The sequence below is a fragment of the Vicugna pacos genome, chromosome 6 (genome assembly GCF_048564905.1).
Source record: "Vicugna pacos chromosome 6, VicPac4, whole genome shotgun sequence".
NCBI lineage: Eukaryota > Metazoa > Chordata > Mammalia > Artiodactyla > Camelidae > Vicugna > Vicugna pacos.
This window is the reverse complement of record NC_132992.1, coordinates 3325590-3352050: the sequence shown is the minus strand read 5'-3', so window position 1 is coordinate 3352050 and position 26461 is coordinate 3325590. Positions and strand designations below refer to the sequence as shown.

General features: G+C 41.6%; 1 protein-coding gene across 1 annotated transcript in view; it reads left to right on the top strand.

The window, feature by feature from the left end:
• The first annotated feature begins 5822 nt into the window (after window positions 1-5822).
• The window catches only part of MAP2K1 (mitogen-activated protein kinase kinase 1), a 67946-nt gene continuing 47307 nt past the window's right edge, over window positions 5823-26461 (top strand). Inside the window, exon 1 of the mRNA XM_072962200.1 lies at window positions 5823-6327. Coding sequence (XP_072818301.1) covers window positions 6248-6327 — 80 coding nt within the window. The 5' untranslated portion in view covers window positions 5823-6247. The remainder of the gene's footprint in view (window positions 6328-26461) is intronic.

Sequence of the window (26461 nt, the reverse complement as noted above, 5' to 3'; positions counted from 1 at the left end):
ACCTGGAAAATACTGAAAAGCACAAAATAAAAAATAAAATAGTCTCGCTCATACTTTCATCTCCTAGAAATAAACACTTAACATTTTGAGATTATTTCTTTTGTTTTCTCTCTCTCAGTCTCTCTCTCCCTCTCATATACATTTACACTGTGTTTTAATAATAAAATGGTGCTCCTATGTACATAATTTTTATGAGTACTTTTTTCACTTACTATTTTTGCGATACTTTCCCATGCCATTACATTACTCTTTTAAAGAGATATTTTTAAACTGATGCCTTGAATCTCATCAGGTAGATGTATCATAAAATCCTCTATTTTTGGACATTACTTTTTTAAGGTAATATAATTTATTACTTTTTTAGCATAGGGAAATTCAAAGAAGGAAACCAAAACTTGCTCATAATCTTCTCACCTAGGAAATATCAGTTGATGAAGAAAATAAAACAAAATAAAGCAGTACATTTATATGGATAGAAAAATCTAACAATACACAAAAACTTACAAAATGAAAAGTGAGAGCTTTTCTTCCCAGTCTTTCTTTCTAAGAGTTATTACTGTTAACAAGTTCTTGTAGTTTCTTCCAAGAAAAGAATAACAGTGAATTCAGTAAAAGCACAAAAGTTGAATATAAAAGAAAAATTAATTTGTCTACACCTTGTCATTATGAGTAATGCTGAAATACACATCTCTGTTGTATATACATCTCAATGCACATCTCTGATTATTTCCTCAAAATAAACCTGAACTGTATGCAGTATGGACATTACATGAAATTGCTTTCTTTCCCCAACAGTTTATAAACTAAATTTGAATGACATCTAGATTTGTCAGTTTCTAAGTTTGGCCCCAAATTCATAGAACTCAAAAGAAGTGTGGATTCTGATCTATTCAAATCTATGGGGCTTATGCCGAATATGGTTTGATAAGACTTGAAATTGAAGATAAGTATCAAAATTAGAGAAAGAGGTGATAGGTAAAGGAAAAACAATCACATTATTGTGATTTATGGCATGACCAAGCTTTTTAGTGTCATTATAATTGGAGATACTTGAAAATGCCACAGCCAGAACAACTTACCTGATGACCATCAAGCAAAACTAATTCTACCTACCTACTATTTGGCAAGGTACCAGGACTTTTTACAGGATCATTGGCCTGGGAATCAGGAGACATGTTCCTGTTCTACCCCGATCTAGCTGTGACCTCAAAGGATACCACTAAACTCTCTGAGGCTCAGTTTTGCTATTTATAAGACAGGGTGATGGGACCCCAATGACCTCTATGGTCTAGCTCTAAAATTCTAAAATGAACTCAGTGTCCTATTCTCTGTATGCAGAAGCCCCAGTCTAGGATCTAGTTATAAATATCTATCTATTCAGAGAAAGCACATGCAGGAGCAAGAATAAATAGCTGTATGGTTCAGTAGTAATTATAATGACACAGCAATGCTATCTTTATAATGACAGTATCAATTTATTTTATGAGGCTGTACAATTAAAATAATCTGGCACATCACACAAGAGATTCACTTGCTCCCTGGGAATATATAAAACTAAAAAACGTATTGATGTATCAGTAATAGTAATTGACAATATCTTGAAATATACATAAACCCAGGACTGCATGTCATGCATAGTTCGTTGTTGGAAATGAAACCCTTTTTAGGCAAATGCCAAACTCTCTGTGAGGTGACCTGGTCTCTGAGCAAGAGTGTGAATTATAAAAAGATTAATAGTCAGATGTTTGATGGCTCTGCCTGTGTAGACTGTATATGCTCTTATCACAGCTTCCAAATCTCTGTAGATTAAATGGTAACTCTCATATTAAATTTCCTGCTTGTAATCTTTGCAAAGCACTTGGCAGGAAAAGGATGATGCAGGGGTTTTCCACTGAGCAGAAGAAAGCATGGGGGCAAAAAAAAAAAAAAAAAAAAGACCATGACGACAAGCATTCAAATTAATGTCCTGGGAAAGATCTGTTTCATCTCCGACCAGATTAGAGATTAAGAACATCCAGGATCCTGGACTGTGACTGTAAAGGAAGTTAAGACTTCCTTCTCCACAGCTGCCCTCTAGGAAGCTGGTATGTCCCAAGTGTATCTTCTTTCACTGTGCTCCACAAGGGCGAAAAGCAAAATACCTCTCACGGATGCCAAGCCAGGGTGGGGTCCCTACCCCCACTCCCCTCCAGAAAAAGGTGCCAGATCTGACATCCTGTCTGGCTGAAGCCACATCCTTAGAGAGCAATTGAAATTGCATCCACCCTCACTTTGTTGAGGCACCTTTTCCTTTAAATGAAGGGCAAGCGACCATTAAAAGTGGCTCCCAAAATAACCCAGTGGTTTCAGTGCTTTCGGAATGTCTGACATCCAGAGCCAGGGAAGCGGATGTAGGTCCTCTGAAGAGAGAGGGGTAGTGTTACCCTTCACACTGTGACCCTTCACTCAGTTACTCAATGGGAACAGCTGCCAAACTCAGAGGAGCTTAAAAATCTAGACAATGGATTATACTCCTTAGCTATTTATTTAACCATTTAAAAAATCAGACCCACCCAGAACAGAATAAATTGTAGACAAAGGGAGATAATGATAGTAAAAGCCTTTAATAATGAGCGTTCTCTCATAACTTGAGAGTAGGAAAATGTGGTATTAAAATGAGGGTCAAATATAAGGTGGAATGTCTTTATGTGGATTAACTTCAGGTTGCAAGAACTTGACATTTTTTTTTTATTTTGAATTTCCCAACTGAATTTTCCATAGTAAGAGAATAAAATATCTTAATTTGTAAGAAGCAAATATGGACTTGCCTCTAAAATAAAATTCACACATTGATAATATAAAGTTCACTGATCCTGTGATATCAACTGCTTGACTATGGCTAAGGTGAACACAGGAATCCATGATGAAAACAGAAATTATCATTGAATAGTGTGTCATGAACGATTCTTATTATCTTTTTTATACTATTCTAGTCCCCCCCCCCGAGTAATAAGCTGGTATTAATTACACAATTTTTAAAAAATCCACAGGATGTGACATAAAAAACCCCAAAATACTCAGAGGACGTAACTGTTTTAATTGAAGAAGACAGATGTTATTCTTTCAACCTAAAAAATGAAACAGAACAAATAAAAATACATTTTGATTGGTCTGACCTATTTTCTGAGAAAAAGAAAAGTTTTCTCATGATTACTTATATCCTCCAGCTTTACTGAGCTATAATTGACATATAACATTGTGTAAGTTTAAGATGCATATGTTGATATGATACAGATATATATTATAAAATGATTACCACCATAGCATTAGTTAAGCCTCCCATATTGTCACATAATTGCCATTTCTGTTCTGTGGTGAGAACATTTAAGATCTACTCTTAGCAATGTTCAAGTATATAAGACAGGATTGTAGTCAGTCATCATGCTGTACCCTACATCTCTAGAACCTGTTAATCTTATAAATGGAGGTTTGTACCGTTTGACCAATATCTCCTTGTTTCCTCCACCACAGCCCCTGGTAACCTCCACTCTACTCTCTGTTTCTCTAAGTTTGGCTTTTTCAGATTCCACGTACAAGTGAGATCATATAGTATTTGTTTTTTTCTGTCTGACTTATCTCAGTTAGCATAAGGTCTATCTACGTTGTTGCAAATGGTAGGATTTCCTTCTGTCTCATGGCTGAGTAATATTCTATTGTATATATACACCAGGTCTTCTTTGTGTATTCATCTGTTGACAGACACTTAGGGCTGTTTGCATATCTTGGCTATTGTGAATAATGCCGCAATTAACATGGGAGAGCAGATATGTCTATGAGATCCTGATCTCAATTCCTTTGGATCTATACCCAGAAGTGGAACTGCTAGATCATTTAGTAGATCTATTTTTAATTTTTATGTTATTTTGAGGAACCTCCATACTTTTTTTCATAGTGGATGTATCAATTTGCGCTTCCATTAACAATGCACAAGGGTTCCCTTTTCTCCACACCCTGCCAACACTTATCTCTTGTGCTTTTGGTAATAGCCATTCTGATAGGTGTGAGGTGATCTCATTGTGGTTTTGATTTCCATTTCACTGATGATGAGTGATGTTGAGTAAATTTCTTTTTGTCTCTAGTAATTATTTTATGGAAGGGTAACATAGATCCAGAACATAGATTGTTTTATTAAAAGATAATATAAATTAAACTGAAACACATGTTTGTGTGATCTCCACCCAGATCAAGAAAGCAAACATTACCAGCACCCTAAAAGCCTCCTTCAACTCAGCTTCCTTTTGCTCTCCTCCTCAAGGATAACCACTACCCCAACTTCTACCACCATGGATTAGATTTTCCAGTTTTGAGCATATATATATATATATATATACACACACACGTAAACTTCTTGTGTCTAGCTTCTTCTCAACAGGATGTTAGTGAGATTCATATTGTTGCAAGTAGTGGCAGTCTATTTTCACAGTGCTGTAGAGCATTCCATTGCATGAATTTACCACAATGCATCCATTTACTGTTGATGGACACGGGTTGTTTCCCTAATAACTACTACAGATAGTGTTGTTATGAATATTCTTGTATATGTTTTCTGATGAATATATATGTTGATTTCTGTAGATATATGCCCAGGATCAGACTCTTTAGGTCATAGGATAGATGTAAGTTTAACCTTAGTATACACAACGAAACAATTTATCAAACTAATTGCACAAATTTATACCCCCACCATCAGTGTAAGAGAGTCCTAGTTGCTCCACATCTTACCAACATTTGATACTACTTATCCTCTTCAATTCAGCCAGGTTAGTGAGCATAGTATCATAGTATTTATTATTGTGGTAAAGTGTACCTAAAATTTTTACCATTTTGACCATTTTCAATACTTTAGTGGCATTAGGTACTCACACTGTGGTTTTAAGTTGCATTTTCTTGATAACTAAAGAAGTTCAGCATCTTTTCATGTTTTTCTTGTCAACGTGTAGAATTCTTTATACATTATGAATCTGAGTTACTTTTCCAATATGTGTCGCAAATGTCTTCTTTTTACCCTTTTTGAAGGTCAAAAGGAATTAACATTAATGTATTCCAGTTTATCATATTTTTCTTCAGGGTTTGTTTTTTTCGCATGTGTGTCTTGTTTAAGGAATCTTTGCCTACCCTAATGTCACGAAGATATTCCCTAACATTTTCTTCTAAAAATTTTTTTGTTATGTATGGTTTATGAAAGGTTTTTTAAAAAGGCTTTAAAAATATATTCCCAGCCTGCTCTCAAAACCGGTTCCCCCAATTTATAGTCTCATCAGCACTGAGTACCTATCTCCCTGTACCCTGGTCAGTAGATCAGTAGTGTGTATTACTGATTCATATGTATCTGTATCTCTGTTTGTCAGTTTGTTAGGCGCAAGGAGGCTCTTGACAAGTTGTCTATTCCCCGACGCTGCTTCTCTAAGTGAGAAGGGGTTCTTTTCTTTACTCATTTTATCACTTCGTCTCCTTCAACGGGAGTCGGTCCACGGGCCACAGTCACCGCAGTGAAGGAGACCGCGTGACAACCAGCGGGGTCAAGCTAACCTCCTCACTAGCTGTGGGAACCAGGACCTCCCTTCCCGGTGGGCTCACCTGGTTGCCTCTGGGCGGCAGAGGGCGCAGTGGAGCCAGAGTCGGCCCCCGCCCCCAGGGCAGCGGGCCGCGCCCCCGTGACGTATTTCCGCGTCATCTGCCGCCGAGGCGTGCTCCCATTGGCTGCCGGCGAAGCAATAGGGGCGGGGCCGAGTGGGTGTGTGGAAAACGCAGCCGCCTGGGGTGGGGGGGCGAGGCCTCCCCCGTCCCCGCCCCTCCCCCTCCCCCGTCTCTGTCTGGGACGGCTGCGCGGAGCCGCTTGGAACGCGACGGCGGCGGCGGCGGCGCACTTTCCCGGGCTGGAGCTGGAGCAGCGCTGTGGTGCGCGCGCGGCGGGGCCGGTCGAGCCCGAGGGACCGCTTGACTGAGGGGAAGCAGGAGGGGATCCCGGGCTGCGGAGCTGCGCCGGCGGGGAAGCCCTTTGGTTCCCGGTGCGCCGGGAGTGGGGCAGGGGTCCCTCGGAGCCCGCCACCGGCCCCCTCGGCCCTGAGCGGGGCGCGCCCCCCGAAGGCAGCCCCCGGGCCCGCGGCCCTGACGTGGCCCCGCGCAGCGGGCGCGGGGCAGCTCAGAGAGAGGAAACAAGAGGGGCCGCCCTCCCCTCGGAGTTGGAAGCGCCTTTCCCGGGTCCAAAATGCCCAAAAAGAAGCCGACGCCCATCCAGCTGAACCCGGCTCCCGACGGCTCCGCGGTTAACGGGACCAGCTCGGCAGAGTAAGTGTGGGGAGGGGGGCGAGCGCCGGGGCCGCGCTGGGGGGGCCCGCGCGGAGGCGCAGGAGCGGAGCCGGGTGTGCGCGGCTCGCGGGGCTCCGCTTGGGTCGTCACGTACGTCGCGGGCCGCCGGGCGCGAGGAACTCCCGGCCGCCGAGGTGTCGGTGACTAAGCACTGATTGTGTTCCTGACTCAAGACCAGTCGGTGGACCCAGCGAGTCTCGATCCCCCCACCCCCACCCATTTCCCGACCCTTTCAGTCACCCCCGACCTCTGCCACTTTCCTTCTTCTTAAAAAATAAAAAGTGGTTCATCGCCTGCCCCTCCCCAGCTGTTTCCCCTAGGTCCTCTGGGATTCTGGCCTGTAACAGGGAGAAGGGAGCACATGTTTTGGAAAAATTAAGATCACATCTGCGTTTTCGAGACCAGCTCAGGGTGTGAAGTTGGGGCCAGCGGGCGGTCCTCACCTTCGTACCTGTCACCTGTGGGCTGGGAGTGCCTCGTTGAGGCCGCTTCCTGGCCAGCGGGGGATGTGTACACCGACATCCCCGTGGCTTTTCCCTTGTCGACTTTGGGGGCTCCCATTCCTTGGCCTTCTTCCTGGAAACTATCTGACTCCAAGGGAGCGGCTTTTCTTCATCTGACTCTTCATTCATTCACTCAGTCAAGAAATCTTTTCTCATCAGTCTCTCCTGGGGTTCCTTAGGTGACCATAAGCCCTAAACTTATGACCTGAGATGTGAACACCAAGGCCTTGGAAATCACACACAAGGTCCTCCATCTCTGCAGCTTCCAGTGTTGCTCACAAACCAGCACTTTATGTCATTAAACAGTGATAAGGTTGTTTAATGAGTGTTTCTGAGTTCCCACAGCTCTTTTGTGTCCTGTGAGGGGGAGAGAGTCGGCTAGCTGGACAAATAACTGGCAAAGATTTAGTTCTTAATCTTTTTACCCTCACACTGGAGGCTTTAAGAAACTGGCTGTTGAAATGAATAGATTAGGCCCAGACCTTCTGCCCTTTGGTGACTTCTGTAACCTTCCTTTGCCTCTCTTGATTTTAATAGTTGGGGGTCCTGTTGACTTGGTGACTCTGTCCATCCCTATAATGATCACAAGGCCAGTGGTGGAGGGACCTGTGATGTGAGCTCAACCACATTCCATAGACGTGTTCTCAACAAACTCCCTTCAGTACTGTAGTGTCTGTTTTGCAGGGTGACTTGAACAGGTTAGTGGATTACTTTGCAAACATTCATTCAGTTTTTGTGTACAGAATTTTATCCCCTTAAAATAGTCTGAAAGTCCCTCCAGGGCAGGGCAGGGCAGGGCAGGATAGGACAGGTTTTGACCACAGTGGATTGTGGCTGAATGTTGCGGCCTGATCATCCTGCTCCCATTTGATTTGAGTGGAAGTGCCTGTAGCCCTTCTGTTGTTAATTTGACACCACAGCTGTGTTCTTGAAAAGGGGAGGAATTTCTTTAAAAGAAAACAATACAGGGAGGAAGAGAGGAAACAGCCTTGGAGTTGGTGGCAGAAACATTTGGGTAGGACTGGGAGATTTTAAACAGTGGTTAAGAGATTGGAGTTTGGAGTCAGGCTAAATTTGAAGCCTTGGCTCTGTTATCTGTGGTTTTGTGACCTGGGACGAGTCTCTCCATCTCTCTGAGGCTTAGGGTTTTTTCATCTGCGAAAATAGGTCTAATGATAGAACTTATTTAGAGTAGTTGTGAAGATTAAGTGAGCTGATAATAGTAAACCTTCCATGAATGTTAGCTGATGGTACTTTGCTGCTGGGAAAATATTGAGAAGGCTGAAGGAAACCAGAAGGTAATTTACAATCGTGATGGTAAATGTGTGTGTTAAGGTGCCTTAGCTTACGGATAGACAACTCTCCGTTGCTCAATTTTCTGTGCCATCTGCCATCTACCTCCCTGACTCATTGGTTGTTACAATAGGAGGCATCTTTGTGTAGACAGTCTCAGACAAACAGGGACTGTTCCCCTACATTTCCTGTCACTAAAGGGGAAAGCTGAACACATCTTCATCTTTCACCTTTCTCAAACAAGGCTGCTGTACTCAGGATTTCTGTGATTGGACCAGAGCATGATTTTGAACATTAGCATACAATGTAAATTAAAGAAGAAAAAAAAATGCATTGACATTAAAGAACTCTTGGTGCTAAATTGGCAAGGTTACTTCCCTGTAGCTCCTGGCCACTAACGTAGTACTTGGGACTGGCTTGTAACATAGCACTTCTTTCATTCAGACTGAGCTGAGCCATGTGGGACCTCAAGTCTATGCAAGTTTTGAGGGTCCATGAAAAATAATGCAGAAATAGTACTTTTGCAAGTTTTTGCGAAAATATATGGGCATATTGCAAGGGTGCTATGTGTTAGAATGAAATAAATTGGAAATAAGATCGTTATCAGTCCCCTGTTTAAAGTGTTTTCATGGTTTCATTGCAGTTAGAATAAAATCCAAACTCTTTATATTGGGCTGAGCCTGCTGTATCTCACCCGCACCCCTGCCCGCCAGCCCCCCTTAACCACATTTCCTGCCTCTCCTTTCTTCCGTTACACTGGTCCTCTTTCACTTCCTCCATAGGATGGTCCCTACTCCCTCCAGGTCCTTGCACATGCTGTTCCCTTTGCCTGGAATGAATCATCCCTTCCTCTTCCCAAGCTAGGAAGGAAGCAGTCTTCACCTTTCTCATAAATGTCATTTCCTCAAAGATGTTCCCAGACCACCTAATCTAAAGTAGGTCCCTCTTTCGCATGTCACCTGATTTTTTTTTTAATGACACTCATTCACTCCATAGTTTTTTATTAGGGTATTTTAAATGTTTCTCTCATCTGTACATCATAAACTATAAGCATAGGACTGCCTTTTTTGATTTGTTGCTCTGTAAGTAGTACCTAGAATAGTGCTTGTGCACGAATGTTTGTGGAGTGAATCAGTGAGTGAATGAAATTTCTGATATTTGCACAATGTGTTTAGCAAACCTTTTAATACCTTTTCATTTCTTCTTTAATTTTCCCCTTTACTCTCATTCCCCCCTCCCTATTTCCCTTTTTTTCACAGGCACCCTAGATATTTAATATATGGTGTTATAAGTCCACCCATTTGTTGGGGATGTGTGCCTTTGGGAGGTAGCTAGTATTGTTCTGTGTATTTCTGTGCTTAACGTGCTGAATGCTGTTGTGCTATTATTCAGCCTTAAAAGAGAAGGAAATCCTGCCATTTGTGACACCACGGATGGACCTGGAGGATGTTATGCTAAATAAGCCAGACACAGAAAGAAAAATACTGCATCATCTCACTTATTTTATATGTGGAATCTAAAAAAGTGGGATACATAGAAGCAGAGAGTAGATAACTGGTTACCAGGGGACAGGGGGTGGGGGAAATGGGAGGATGTTGGTCACAGGATACAAAGTTATAGTTACATAGGATGAAGTCTAGAGCTGTAATGCACAGCGTGATAACTGTAGTTAATATACTGTTTTGAATACTGGACATTTGCTAAAAGTCGATTTCAGGTACTCTTCTTACAGACAAAAAGTGATAACTTTCAGGAAATGTGTACATTAATTAGCATGATGATAGTAATCATTTCGCTATGTGTGTAGATTGTTATGTTGTACACCTTAAATATATTCAGTTTTTATTAAATGCTGTTTTGCTGTAAATCTGCATCACGTGGGGTACACTGGAACATCTCAATAGTTTAACAGTACTTGCGGGTCAGTGGGGGGCTCTGATTGGATTCCATTAGGGACCCAGACTGATGGAGGCACCATATCTGAAATATGCTTAATGAGAAGGGACTCCTGTGAACCACATTCTGGCTTGTAAAATTTCTGCCCAGAAGTGACAGATACCACTTTTGCTCTCATTTTTGCAAAGCCAGTCACGTCGCCATGCTGACCTTTGAAGGGGGCAGGGGCCTTCTTGGAAGGAGGAGAATTGGGAATATTTGAACAGAGCAACGACAATCCTAAACTTTTGTATTTCTTTTTTTTGTTTGTTTTAACCAAATACCATGTTTCTGAGTTCTGTTCATGATGTTATATGTATACCTTGTTCATTATTTATTTTGGCTGCAGAGCAGTCAGTCATGTGCATGGACTACATTTTATTTATTATTCCACTAGAATAACACATTTTTGCCATTTCCAACCCCTTGCTGCCTCAAACAGTGCGGCCATCACCATCGTATGTCTTTTGGACTCCTGTAAGAGTTCCCTGTGGAAAGTACTCAGAAATGGGATTGCTGGCTTTTAGGGTACCTTGTGTCTCCTTCCGTGATTAGGCACATCCTTAATCCCTTTGTGTTTTAAGGGACACTTTTAATCTCTTTGAGGAGAAATTTGAGCCCTGAGTAGAAATCACAGTAGCGATGCAGGGTACTTCCCAAGACCTCACTTTTTCTTTGACCTTAGTTAGGCAAGTCCTTTGTACTTTCCTTATCTATAGAGTGAGGATGAGAACGGTTCACAAAGTCTTTGCCTTAGTGGCCGACAGGGCCCTCCTTTCAGGTGCTTGGTTTTCCTCCACTGTCCCCTTCACTCGTGCACTCCAGCCACACTGCTCCCTGTGCTGCTCCTCGGCAGGTTGGGCACATTACCTTCACAGAGCTTTGGCTTTGGCCATTCCCTCTCCCTGGAATTCTCTTCTCTCACATACCCCTGTGACGTGCGCCTTACTTCCTTTAGACCTCTGCTCAAATACCTCTTCACAGAGGCCATCCTTGATCCCTCTGCTTACAGCAGTCCTTGTCATGCTCTGCTTCTTCATTTTGCCCTGTTTCTCTTTATAGCATCAACATTGCAGTGTCTATAAGTATTTGCCCCTCTGCCTGTACCCTCTAAAATGTATGCTTCATGAAGGTGGGGGCTTGGTTTGTTCCTTGCTCAGTGAATAGAGCATTATCAGGCCCATAGCAAGTAGATCTCTGTTGGTTAATGATTGAACGGTTCCTACCCTGAAGGAGTACCTTGAAGATGAAGCAAGATAACACATACAGAAATGCTTTGAAGGCCATAAGGTGCTGAATAAACAAGAAGGTGGCAATCACAGCTTTTGGATTTTGGGCTGTTTCAGTGTAACCCTGAAACCCTCAGACCTACTTAATTATTGCATTCAGAGTCCAGTTCATAGCATCAGCAGTTCTGCTAGGTTTGTAAGGGACACACATCTGTTAGAATGTGATGGTCCTTAAGGAAGGGGACAGAAAGGTTGAAAAAGGTTGATGTGCTTTTGAGGGCTCTCTTATGGCCTTGCCGTGATAACTAGAAGCTTCTGAAGTGGTTTTAACTGATTTTGTAGTTCTGAACTTGGATGCTTCTGCTCGTTTGTTGCTGCAATATCTACTGCTGGTGCCATCTTTTGAGAACAGCTTCAGGTGAAAAGCAGGGCTAATTGGAGCCTATGTCCTTGGGAACAATGTCTCTACTGTTGTTGCAGAAGATACAGAAATAGCAAAAAGATTCATAAAGATGACTTATGACTCCCATGGCAAGGAGATGTGTGGGGTTCTTGCTGGAACGTAAACACTTAAAACATTATGCTTTCACTCATTTATGCATCTTTGAAAGAAGGGGAGAGAATACTTGAGTAGGTGTTGCCCCTGCCTTACCCATCTAGTTTGATGTGTCTCTGGCCCGTTGCCCCAGCACACTGCTTACCTCTGTTTGGTCTTGCTCACGTGGTTTCCGTTGTCTGGAATGCCCTCCTCCACTTTCCTGTGTGATTTTATTTTTGTTCTGTATTTGCCACCACACTTTAGATGAGGAGAAGGATCCTGACTGTCTTGTGTACTGATATTTCCCCAGGGTCTACTACTTGGAATGAATGAATGTGCCCATCTTTCAAGACCTAGCATAAAGCTCATCTCTCACGTAGCCTTTTCTCAGTAACTCCATGCTATTCGAGAACCTGAGTTCAAGACTTAGTTATGCCTCTTAATTGTGACCTTTGGCATGTCATTTAATTTCAGTGAGCCTCAGTTTTCCTCATTAGTAACATAAGGGCGAAAACACAACATACCTGTAGGGGAAGGAGGGCAGGTGCGTGTCATCCCAAATAACATATATGAAAGCACTTTATGATTGTGGGAATGCCTTCCAAATGGGAAGTGTAGTTAGTGATGCCAGCTTTGATTTCTTCCCTCTCAGCTGACTGTTCTTTTATCCTTAACACCAAATTGCAAATGTGTTGATAAACCATGTTGACTTGGACACTTTACATGCTGCCTGTCCTTTAAAATTTAACCCAAACCTGCATCTAATCAAGCCTTGAGATCTGACTTCTTGTCTACAGCAAATGCAGGGACCAAGGAGCAAGATAAATGACACCAGGGGGAAACAATCAGACAAATTCAGGATGTGGAACATTCTCTAAGACAACTGACACAGTCTCTTTAAAAAGTCAGTGTCATAGGGGAAAAGAGGGGACTGGTGCTGTTCGAGAATGAGAGTAAGGAGACATGCCAACCAAGTGGAATGCGTGATCCTCGATTGGGTACCGAATGAAAAAATGAAACAGCTGTAAAATGAATTCTTGGGACAATTAGGGAAATTTGAATAGAGAATTATGGTTGATTTTTTAGGTGCAATAATCGTATGATTATGTAGGAGAATGTTATAGGTGATGCATGAAACTTTCAAATGGTTCGGAAAAAAATATGCACACAAAGTAGATAAAGCCTGTGGGGCAAAATTGTTCACAGTTGTTTGGTTTGTTAGTTTGTGGGTCTCACTGTTCTATTCTTTCCATATTTCTGTATGTTTGGAAAAATTTATAATAAATTTTTAAAAAGTACCCAGAGAATAAAATTCTTCCTAAGTCTTACACCCTTTTTAATGTTAACTCACATTTTCTCTTTTCCCTTTTGTACTCTGGTCTATGTTGTGTAATAAACATCATGTTAAATGCAGTATAATTTTAGAGTCGTATGCTTTCTTACTCACTAAATGTTCCTTATGTGTCTTTTTTTCATTAATTTGATTATTAGGGACCATGCGTTTTTGGACCCCTGGGCCTACAGCACTATTCTTTTAATACAGTAAATCATTATTGGTAGATTGGACAAAACTAAAATAATGTTTAAACAAACAAACTACTGCTAACAACCCAAAAAACCCTTCCTTGCTAGCTTCCCTCAGTATGCGTTGGTAGTTATTTCTACCACACCCGTAGGTCAAGTAATAGTGAATCTGTCTGACATGTTGAGAAAACCTGGAGAACCCACAGGCTGGAAAGAAGATGAGGTGAGCCCGAAAAGAAAGCTTAGGATCCCACTTTTGTTTCCCTTGTTCCCTTCTAGAAGCTGCCAATTTTGAAAAATCATCCTAGTCTTTTACTGTTACTTGATTGTGCTTTTCCCTCTCATCCTGTGTTTTAGTTCTGTTGCCTGAAAGCCCATGAGAGCTGTTTGGAGGCTGACAGACCTGTTTGCTAAGTTAACACTTTGCAAGATGAATTGTATTTTGTTTAAAAAAAAAAAAACCAAAAAAAACCAAAACAGATGTTCTCTGAATCCTGGTGCAGGGCTACTGCTAAAATTGCTGATCCTGCCTCTGATTTCTCGGTGAAGCTCCCAGGGGCATCCTGCTTTGATGTCAGCAAGGGTATCAGATTAAGAAGAGATTACAGAGTGTTGAAAAATCGGACAAAGGTAGAGTGACTTCCTTTCCCCCCAGCTCTTTTTTTGAACATTTTTCTGCTTAAGCCCAACTTAAAAAAAAATTTTTTTTTAATATATCAACATCCTTTAAAGAAAGAACTTCCAGATGTTAAATTTTCCAGTTTAACTTTTGGTTATTCCATTATATACATATATAAATAGTCGTGACCAGTTGATGGGTGTCCCCCTCCTCCCACCCTCCAATTTGTATGTATGGACAAGATTCTCATGCTTGTCATCTATTTTTGGCTGAAGAGTAGAATTTAATAGGATTAGGCTTCACAAATGACACTGTTGATTATTTAGGTGGCTTTCAGAATTTTATTGATACTCTTATGAATGTTTTGAACTAATTTGTTTTGTTCTTTTAGATTAATTCATACACTGAATCAGAGGCAACGAACCATGTTACTGCTGTAGTTAAATATTAACTGAATATGTTCCATAAAAAGACAGAACCAATTTACAGTGTATGTATGTTTCAGCTGATTCCTCAAGCTTCAGGAAGTTTTTGGGGTTTTTTTGGTAAGTTTAGTGAGTTTTGATCTTTTAATAGGACTCCTTTAAGGTCAGTATGTTTTACTTTGTTAGCTAGGCTGTATTTTTGAAATGGAATTTTCTGTATTTCATCGATTCAGTCTAAACTAATACTTAATGAATGCTAACTGAATGTAATTTGCTATGCTGGATGCTAAAGGTAGGTGAGTAAGATTGTCTTTGCCGCCAAGGATCTTAAAATCTCACAAAGGAGGGGAAGGGGAAGTTGCAGGCACACAGGAAGAAGGAAACAAATGGCTGCAGAGTAGGAAAAGGGCCCCAAGAGAAGAGGTACAAAGAAAGTACTGTCAGAGCTCATTGAGAGGAGGAAGAAGGCACGTCCATGGGGAGATTAGCAGAGCCTTCACAGAGGAGATGACATTTGAGCTGGGTCTTGAAGGATGGCTAGGATTTCCACAGGAATGGCGGGGAGGGGGCACGGCAGGAAGAGAGCTCAGGACTTCGCACATGTGGGAAAGCTTGGGATATGTGGAGGAGCCGGCAAGTGGTTTAGTGCACTGGGTGCATGGCTGCAGGTCGCAGGGGATGAAGCTGGAGCGGTAGGTGGGATGGTTTTGTGGTACCAGCTGAACATTTTTTAAAGTCTCATGCAAACTTTTCTTCTCCTCTGACCATTTTTTAATAGATACGTCTACTTAGCTTTTATGTACTTTGTATTTTATTCATTTTTTTGTGAGTTCATTTCTTTTATTAACAAGCACACAATTAACTTGTTTTCTGGTTTGTTGAAGCAGTAGGTCGCTGTGCTTTATATTTTTAAATTTTATAAAATGTATGGCTACTACATCATCTCGTTGGAATGTTTTCCTTTTATGTTGTATTACTTAAGAAAAAAACATTTATTTTCAAAAAAATCTTCCAAAGCATGTCTTTTGTGTGTGATAGCCTCCTTTTCTTTGTATTTAGACATCTGTCATCATTTCATCACTAGCAGGACTATATGGCTTCATTTTCTTTTAGCCTTTTTTCTCCCTTATGTGGTCCCATCTGGAATTAATTAATGTGTTTGATGTGAAGTGTGGGTCTAAGATAGTTTTTTTCCACAATGAATTCTAGTGTCTTAATGGAGTTTATTAAATATGATTTTTATCCATCTGTTGTATTTTCAGGTTTACTTTTATTTGGTCTTTGTGGTATTTTTACCTATTTCTGAAATTTCTTTTAAACTCATATGTGGTTTTGATAGTTTTATTTTCTTTTTTTAAATTGGGTAGGGTTAAAGAAAACTTTAAAAATTGTCATGGTGTACCTTACCTTTTCATTTATTAGTGTCTCCTCTTTTCCTGTTATGGTGTTATTTTTTCTTGGATAATACGGTGTTATTGTTTCTTCTGAATAGTTCTCTTGTGTCCTGAGTTCATATTTCAGAGACTTTAACATTTTGATGCTGTTGTGATTGAACATTTTTAAATTTGTGTTTTCCATCTGCACTGTGGTTTGATTTGTACAAATTATTTAAAAACCACTTTTTCTGTCTAGTAATTTTTTGTTTGAATATCAGTGTTTCTGGATTTACTAGTGTCATCTGCAAAACATGACTTAATTTCCCACCTCAACGCCGTTTCTGTTTCATCTCCATCTCAGCTGGCGTTGCTCTCAATAGCAGTTCTCATGTCCCAGGGGAACACTTAAAGTATAACCAGGCTTCCCAGGGACCTTCTGGACCAGGGACTTTTCTGCTTTTTCCAAGGAGTCATGAAAATAGGAAGCAGCTGCCCGGCTATAGAGAAGCAGAGCCTGTTAGGGCTGTGTGGGACCTTACAGATCCTCTAGCCCTGTGTCTCCTTTTGCAAGATGAGGAAACCAGATCCAGAGAGGGGGAGGAGCTTGCTGGGAGTTCGCACAGCTGGAGTGGAAGAAGGTGGCTGAACTTTTATCCCGACTCATATTTTCTTATGGTGTATATATTACATGTTTTCATTTGGAACACTTACTTGGTTTGAAAATTTTCCAGGTTTACCCAGCACTGAACTTTGGTAACTTTACCTAATATTCTTAATTTAGAGAAATTGTTTTCAAGTAATAATCTAAAACTCTGGTAAAGGGTACCCCTCTATATCTCCACTCCCCTAAGGTGTTTGAGGGATAAGGGAATGAGGAAATAGAGGGAAGAAAGGGTATTTTATTTTAGTCCAGGATCCTTAGTTGAAGGGTCTATTTTTAAGCTTCATAATGTCAGTTTTTTAAGCGGTGGTTTTCAAAATAGCCACAGACAAAAGTCCCTGCTAAATGAATGCCTTTCTGGAGTTGACCTATTTTGGGTTTAACTGTTACCAAGAATGGTTCAGAATTTGGAATGCTCTTAAGTGCATTTACTTTTCAGACAAAGTGCAACAATTGAGTTGAGTGAGTTATCCACTTGGTTTCCAGATTCAGATTAAATCTTGAAATTTGGGGAGTTATGAGGAGAAGACATGACTGGATTGTCATACAGGTTTGTCTGAATCCAGATTAATTATGTTTCTTTACTGAGTTATAACTTACATACTCAGGTTATTTTTTAAAAATTAAACTCACCAAGCGTGAGAGTTCAGAGTCGAAATTATTTTGCCCTATTTGATTTCATACCATCCTTCAATAAATAATCCTTCAAGAATGTCCTTGTTGGAGGAGAAGCCTCAGAAGTTAGCTGCAATTCCAAGCTAACTGTAAACCTTTTGTCTAATGGCTTACTCAAATCCAGATTGAAATCCTACCAAAATGTTAGCTTGTATTTCAGTTCCTCTCTGTCTCTCTCCCCCTCTCTCTCCAAGTCTGTAGAATGCTGGAGAAACAAGAAGAGGGTAGTTTAACATTCCAATAATTATTAACAGTGGAAAATACATCCTTCTTATCTTAGGCATCCATTTGTGTCCACTGATAAAACTTGGACATTGGAGCCTCAGAAAGATTCTATTCACTGAAGGAAGGACCAGCAGAACATTTGGACCTGGCTCATAACATATTATATTAATTTAAATAGACAGTGCAACACTTTTTTTATTTTACTGGAACACTCCTTTTAAAAGATAGTCTCCTTTGCCTTGTTTTATTTTGGTAACTAAACTAATGCTGGGTTAGCATTAAATGTAGCTTGCTGCATTTCTGTTTCTGAGTATTCTAAATCACTGAGCAATTATCAAAAAAAAAAGTCACAAAGCATTTCCAAATAAAAAAGAAGCAATAAAATATTTATTAGGGGAAGTCAAGGGGAGAGTTAGTGAGGAAAGTACCAGAAACCACCAACAGGTGTTTTGGTTGCACTGAACACAGTTTCAGCTTGGTCTGCAGTCACAGGGAAGAGTTTTGTGAATTCCTGAAATGTGAGGTGGAGGGGACACAGGGGAAGCGGAAATCAGCCGTTCCGGAGCCACACAGGTCTTGGGTTACTGGAGGCTCACCCACAGCTGAGGATCTGGAACATTCTGAGCAGGTTGCTTTCTTGAAAGATAAGAGCTGCATCTGTAGCACCCAGTTGTGGGGTAATAAAGTATGGGTCCTAGGTCAGGAAGTATAATAAAGTCAAAAGACGTTAAACTTTTATCCCTGGAGGACATCGTAACTGGAGAAATAGCTACCATTTATTGAGGGCCTGTCTGGTCTATTTTCATCCATTATCTTGAATGTGCACTAAAATTCTGCAAGAAAGGTCGTAATATTCTATTGCACAGATAAGGAAAATGAAGTTCAGAGAAGTTAAGTAATTTGCACAAGGTTGCACAACAGTGATGGAAAACTAGGTTTAGAACCCAAGTCTGTCGTGCTCTCACACCCATGCTTTTCCCACACAGCCCTTCAAAGATTGCTTAAAATGCTAGCAGTCCTCTTAGAGCTACACTCTCCAAAACTGTAGCCACTAGCCATATGTAGCTATTTAAATTTTAATGAATTAAAATTAAATAAAGCTAAAAATCAGTTCCTAATGTGCACTGGCCATACTTTAAGGACTCAGTGGCCCCATATGGCTAGTGGCTACTGTATTGATGGACAGCACAGATTATGGCATTCTCATCATTGCAGAGAATTCCATCCAATTTTACCATTTTTATTTTTGCCCCTTTATTTTTCGAAGGAGAAAATGAAGGACGAAGGAAGTAATTTGTTTAGTGTCATACATCTAATTGAGGCCTTTGGACTGGTTGCCTGGTGGCTTTTCTTATGTGCCACCCTCTTCCTTAAAACATATTAACAGAGATGTGTGAAAGGAGTGACTCCCACTCTCCCAGCTTTGCCTGGCCTTCAACCTAGATTCTTCCTCCCAAAGTACAGTCCTGAGTTTTCCCAAATTCAGAGGGCTTAATGTGAGTAGTTTGCCCCAGGGAAACGAAAGATGTTTGTTGGAAAGACATTCCATGCTCAGTGTATGAAATAGCACCTTGATTCACTCTGGTTCTTTCTCTGCCTTCCTACCAAGCACTTTGTGATTGAACTCGCAGCTGCCAACCATTTGTCTTCCAAACAAGGCTAACTTCAAAACAGTTCAAATAACAGAGGTATATATACTTTGAATGCCAGCAGCTGCTTGTGACTTGCTGTTTATTCCAGTGGCATTTGTCTTAGGGTCAAATAGATTTAGATTATGACCAGAATTACAGCAATAGATTTCTGACTTGGGTGTTTAGAAGATTAAGATGCGTTAACATTCATTTAAGTGATATTTAGTACATACCTGATACCAGGCACCGGGCTGAGAAATGGACAAGAAGGACTTCTGCTGAAAATTGAATAAGATGCCAATGTTATGACTGAGTTGAATGCATTTTAAAATCTCTGCATCTTATTGTCGGTATTCGCCATCCACATATCTACCTGTTTAGTCCTGAAATTTAATAAAAGCTCCAGTTTGGATCATAGCTTTGAAGTGAAGAATCACATGGAAATGTCCTTTTAGTAGATGGCATTAAAGACATTGAAATTATACACGCCAGTGTTTAAATGACATTCTTAAGTGTGTGTGTGCGTTTGGGGAATGGGCATGTGGGAACAAAAATGAGGCATTGTGCTGAGGTAATATTTTTAGGAAGCCTAAATGTGATGTTTGATTTCAGTCTAACAGACTCATGGTTTAGAAAATTGTCTTTCAGAAACTGAGAAATTGAAGTTTTAGCTTTTTTCCCTAAGGAAATGTTAAAGTCATGGGCATGAGTATGTTCAGAGAGACTAAAAACAAATTTGACTGATGGCACAGTGTGCAGGGAAGTGCCTGTCTTCCCTGAAAGCCACAAAGGCAGGGAGGGAGAGGACCTTAAAGACGGTGGGACAGCTGGAAGGGATCTCAGGGAGCTCTGACATCTGGTCTTCCTGACTGCCTGAGATCACGGGGGCTGGCGGGGGAGGCAGAATGTCCAGAGGACTTCCTATATTGTTTTTTAGAGTAGGGTCTGCTTTCTAGAAAGTTGAAGATACGATGATGAGAATTTTGGAGTCAGCAGGCCCACTGCATAATGGTCTCAGAAGGACGTACTGATCACCTCTGAATGTTACTTGTATTTTGGTGTCAGTGCCGTGAAGAGCCCAGCTCCCTGATCAGATTTTGACTTGATGTTTCTGCCCCACCCCACCTACAAGTGTTTCATTTGAATGCAGAGTCTCACTCCTCTTTCAAAGGGGTCCGAAAGTCTTCAGAATTTTCAGCCTGCAGTGCTTTTGAATAACACTACATTATGCAGAGCAAAAGTGTGAGATCTGAACTCCTTTTCTACTGTTAACTTGCCACATGGCCATTCTGTGCCTGCTTCTGTTCTGTGAAGGTGGGCATGATGGTAATGCCTCCCTGCCTTCCAGGGTTTATGTAATGAGCTCTGCAGGGCCGTGTAAATCCCCACTGAGTACACTTGCAAACTTTTAGTAGATATTAAGTAGATTACATTTTATTGTTGAAAGGGGTCTTGGAGATCTTTGTTGCAGTCCTATCTCAGGGCAGGTAGAGAACCTAGGACTGCAAAGAAACCTTAACAGAAGTTGACCTTGTTACACAGCAGATTCTATTTTGACCTGTGAGTGTGACTTTTGAGTAAGTGTAGCCTGGAGACAGTGAGACACAGTGGAAAGGCTACCAGCAGCCATAGGTTTGAATCCTGACCCTACCTCTTATTAATTTTTAGTGATCTGGTGCAAGTTTTTTCATATCCTTGGGTCTGTTTCCATGTCTGTAAAATGGAAACAACCCACTCAGCAGAAAGGGTTCATGGACACTTTGTATGTGTAAGCTGCTTTTGATGATACTAGAACTAGGTTCCCAGCCCAAGGTGCCTTATTTTCTGTCAGGTGAGAAGGAGAGAAAATTCTCGCTTCCCAAAGAACTTCCAGTGACGATGCTCTTCAGCTGTTCTTTATCCACACAGACTTAGAATAGAGACAACACCGGGCATACTTGCAATTTTTGGGGATATGCAGGAAGCAGAATTATTTTCAGTGAAACGGGAGGCTGCAAAAGGTGCTCGGAAACAACTGCCACAGTACAGCCTGATATAGACTCCTTCCGGCTTCTCGGCCTGCCATCTGCCGGACAGACACCGCCCGGGAAGCTTGGCTTACTTCTCCCAGAGTTCAAGGAGGATTTCCTAGGCTGTGTGTGTGTGTGTGTGTGTGTGTGTGTGTGTGTGTGTAGGAATAGGGAAGGGTAGCAAAAGGACATAAAGGGAAGGCAACACTCCCTTCCTGTGGCTCAGATCAGATGTTGAGGGTCAGTTCCAGGTAGATCTTGGGTTCAAATTCTCCTTCATCATTCTTCCAAACGTCTTCCCCAGTGGGCCCTGGCCTCTGCTCAGACTGTGTCTTCTACGGGGGCTTCCCTTCTCCACCTTCATATTGAGATCCTTGGCTTGTGCAAGTTCCATTGATAGGTCAGTTCTTCTGTAAATCCATCACAGACTTGTCCTCTACCCCACTCCAGGCAGTGGACATCTGTCCACCTTCCAGAGCACTCTGTGCATATGCCATCACACGTTAGTTGTTTGTGTAACGCTGTCCAGTTGGACTGGACTTGAGGAAGCCTGCGACTGGGTCTTACTCCTCATTATCTCCAGTGCATATCATGTTCCATCTGGTTTGGTAAAATTTTGTTGAATGACTTAAGCCTTGAGGTGGCAGTAAAGTCAGAGGGCAGGAGATGCTCCCCCTCCCACGGACAAGAGTGACAATCCCTGTGAGGTCTGACTTGACTTAATTAGTGGTTGATTATTTTTAGTTTATAGTATCTTGGCACAAGACGGCCACAGTTTGTGGTAATCGTAGCATTTGTTCTGCAAGCCTGTATACTCTTTGTGTTTACATCCATTTATTTCTTCATTCAACCGCAGGAAGCAGACAGGGTGTGTGTTATCTCTACCCGACAGATGAAGAAACTGATACTGGTTAAGGGCCATGTGTGTGTGTCACACAGGGAGACAGGGAGCTAAGTGCCTATAGGCCTTTGTACTGCTTTTTCAGCCAACAGTCCCTTCCTAGCCCAGTGGGGAAATTGGCAGTGACATTCCCTAGTGTTCCCTCAGCCCCCATGCCTGGCACAGAGGAATGCTCAGGGAACATTTGGGGCTTGACGGGCTGGCAAGCCTCTTTTGCATGCTGAGCTGAACACTTATCCCTTATCCTTGGGCTTGATGGATGTGTGACATCGGTGTCTGAATATACACGGCACCTGTGGCTTTTCACACTCTCCCCCTACGCCTCCCCAGGGACAGGGATAGGACAGATGGCCATAGACAGGATTCTCAGCTCTGCATCCTCTCTGCAAATCACATTTGGGGAAAAGTTAAGTTTGTGCAATAACACAATTTTGGTAACGTGGTTTCATACTGCTGGTAAGTTCTGTAACACTCTGGATAAATCACACTTCAGAACTCATTTGGGAGAAGAGTTTAATTTCACTGTGGGTGGCTGTGATTCTTTTCCACCAGCCCTCTTGCCCTCCCCTAATAAATCTAGGCTGATAAGGTGAATGCAGCACTAACTAGGCTATTTCTGGATCCAGGATAGCATTCTGTTATATTATTCATCCTGTTTACCACCAGCACCTTTCCTTCCTTCTCCCTGGAGTGTAGCCACTTGTCTGTCCTTAAATCTTAGAGGTGGAAAAGATTTTGATAGTTTAGTCTCCTGGATATGTTGTGAAAAGATTGAGGTCCAGAGAGGCTGGGCAGCTTACTTGGTGTTATATGGCTGGTGCAGACCTGAATTGAGATCCAGGGCCCCTGACTGCTCTTTAGAGCAGGGCTGTTTTCTGCCCTGTCCCAATGCCTGCCCTTCAACCTGTCTTACAAGTAGGGGAAAGTCTCTAAGTTCAGTTATAAATGAAGTAAGGTGACCAGTTGCTTGTTGTTGAAGGCCCCCCAGCACAGAGTGAGTTCATTTCCTGTCAACCCTCACAGCCTCTCTTGGCGTATCTTTGGTAACAGCCATTAAAGGCTTGATAGATTTCTGTAGAGTCAGCTGCAGCCTACAGGTAACCCTGTATGGTTTGACTGTTAGGATTGAACTTTTAGGGAAAAAAAGAAAAAGAGGGAAGAGTGATAACTGTATGTGAAGGGAGAGAAAAAACTATTGTTAATTTTTCCCTTCATGGTATATACCCTTTGGCTCTTTGACTCTAGAAATCATCAGATTTTGATGTTTTAAATATGGTGGATAGATACATAATCCAAAGTCAGGTGTTCGGATTGCTGAAGACTGGTAAAAGGTAACAATAGGTCCAAGTCTGGAGCTTGAAAAAAATGATACTTCTCAATTGTCATAGAAGCTCCGGTGTTTGGCATTCTCCTACTGGTGGACTTGGGGATATTTGGGAGTTCAGCAACAGGTGTGCCATCGACAGGTCTCTGGTCCTCCCTGGCAGAGGTGGGCCTGTTCCTTGTTTGGGAACTTTTGGGCGGGACACACATGCCTGGCCAGCCAGAGGGGCCAGTCGACCTGTACCGGCTGGTGTGTAGAGCAGGAAGCCCAGCTGTAACACATCAGAAGATGACAGTTCTCTCCATAGGATCCATAGGTAGCTAATGATGCCCTGCTCCTCTCCTAATACCATGACCATCCCCTTCCACACGTGCAGACTCTGCTCGTGCTTTGCATGGTGGGAGTGATCTGTGCAGGCAGGTGGCTGAGGTTGGCGTCCCGGCTCCACACCTAAACAGTTGTTTTGATCGGGTTTATTACTTAGCCTCTCTCATCCACATTTACTGCCAGTGTTTGGGAGCCTATCCCTCCTTGTAGGCTGGAGTCAGATATTATCTTGACCATGAAACTTCGTGTGGTCTCCCTTGGAAAAGCCCCAGCTGTCCTGTCCATGAACTACTCGAGACAACCCACTTGGGGAGGGTGTGTGTGTGTGTGGTGATCTTCACACATACCTGTTGTGTTTCCCACCTGCACTGTGAACATCTGGAGATCAAGAGTTCAGTTTCGATGCCCCATCGTTAGCCCAGGCCTGGCACGTGGTAGCTAGTCTGTAAACATGGAGTGAACGAATGTCCGTGTTAGCTTACTGAACTCCCGTGGGACAGGAGGTTGACTCCATTGGATTTTCACTGGTGTCAACTGCACTGTTACGTGCACTGAGATTCTTGATAACTGTGCTTGAATCATTTCTATTTTTTGTCCTTTTTTACTGATTAAGCAAAGCTGAGCTAGTTGGAGCCCCCCAATGGGACCAAGAGATGTGGCTCCAGCCTGACTCTGTTGTAGGTAAAGTGCTTAATTCTGAGCCTGGCATGGAGGAGGTTAGGAATATTAGCTGATCAAGTAGAGAGAGTCTAGTTACTAACTAGACTGCAAACGATGGTGATGGGCAGGGATGCCATAAATGTACTAGTGTCTAGGAGCCTGAAGGAGTTAAAGCTCCTCTCAAAATAGGCCAAGCAGCTCCCAGGAAGTAGCTTCCGAGGCAGGATGTGGCAAACCAGTGAGTAAATGAGAGCCGTACTCCTTTGGAAGAAAAGGAAGTGGGTGGGGAGAAGTGAAGAAGAAGGGCCTAGTGGACAGATCATTTTTATCTGCTGAAGCTTGAAGAGCATTGCTTCTCTTTTGAATGCCGAGCAGAGCCTGCAAAATTTTAACCCAAAGCGACCAAGGTCCAAAGAATGCTTAATAAGGCTGGTTTTGCAGTTGTCCTATTTTTCTCCACAGCTGGTAACTCAAGTTCAATGTGCAGTGGAGTATTGTCTTGGTAGATTTTGTTTTCTAATCTTGGTTTTTGGTGTACTCTTTGATGTTCTTTGCGGATTCACAATGTGAGGCATCATCCAGTCACTCTTTTTTTTAACCAAGAGTGAGTTAGAAGAAAGATATTTTTGTTTGCTTGTTTGTTTGGTTTAGAAAAGTGTCTCTTTAATGTGTTTAGCTTTTTGTTTCAGAACACATTCTCACCCATTCTCTGTCCAGGTGCTCGTAACAGTTTTTTGTAATACAGGACAAGAGTATGCTTCCATCTTACTGTAGATGAAGAGATCTCGTTCAAGGTTAGATGACCAATTACCAGCACAGTTGATGGAGGGCTCCAGACCTCCTGATTTCACGTTCAGGGTTATTTCCAGTCTTGTTATCTTTTGTTAAGAGCATGGTTATGTATTTGAGTGAGGCAAATTGACAGAGGGTGCAATTTTGCTGTAAAAATAGCCCTCAGGGATTCAGTAATGCATATATGAAATGAAATAGGTGAACTGAATTTAGTGAGCTTCAACATCACTGGAAGAGCAACTATCATTTATAAACGTGTTGCATAGATAGCAATAATGTAAATCAGTGTTGGGTTTAGGAATTGGCTCCAGGACTATGGTTTGATATGAGAGAAACACTTCTGTCCTAACAATGAGCTGGTATGCATGATGAACTGGATTTGACTCTACTGTCAAAGGCTTCTTTGAGCCAGTCTTTGGAACAGGTAGTGAGAGGTTCATTATCTAAAAAAGAAGTACCCAGTGGGCCTCCAAGGACCTGGAAAGCTAACTCAACAGTTTTTTGACGTCAGATTTCTACTTATGCTTTCTCTCAAGGAAGCCACTATCTCCTGAGTTATGCAGCCCTTCACTCTAATTCTATGAAGGTTTCAAACTAGAGATTTTTTAAAAATTGAAGTATAGTTGGTTTACAATATTGTGTTTTAGGTGCACAACATAGTGATTCAGTTTTTTTTTTTTGCTTTTATATTTCATTATAAGTTATTACAAGATACTGGGTATAATTCCCTGTGCTATACAGTAAACCCTTGTTACTTATCTATTTTATGTATAGTAGTTTGAATCTGTTAATCCCATACTCCTAATTTGTCCGCTCCCCCTTTTTGGCAATCATAAATTTGTTTTCTATGTTTGTGAATCTGCTTCTGTTTTGTGTATAGACTCATTTGTATTTTTTAAATTGCACATATAAGTGATATCATATAGTGTTTGTCTTTATCTGACTTATTTCACTAAGCATTATATTCTCTTGGTTCATTCATGTTACTGCAGATGGCAATATTATTTTTTATGGCTGAATAGTATTCCATTGTTTTATATACACATATTTACATACACACACACAAACAGCTTCTTTAATCATTCATCTGTTGATGGACACTTAAGTTGCACCCATATCTTAGCTATTGTAAATAGTGCTGCTATGAATATTGGGGGCATGTATCTTCTTGAATTAGAGTTTTCAGTTTTTTCCAGATATATACCCAGGAGTGGAATTGCTGGATCATATGGTAACTCTATTTTTAGTTTTTAAAGAAATCTGCATACTGTTTTCCATAGTGAATGCGCCAATTAACATTCCCACCAGCAATGCACAAGGGTCCACTTTTCTCCACATCCTCTCCAGCATTTATTTGTAGATTTGATGATAGCCATTCTGACGGGTGTGAGGTGACACCGAATTGTAGTTTTGATTTGCATTTCTCTAAAATTAGTGATGTTGAATGTCTTTTCATGTGCTCTTAG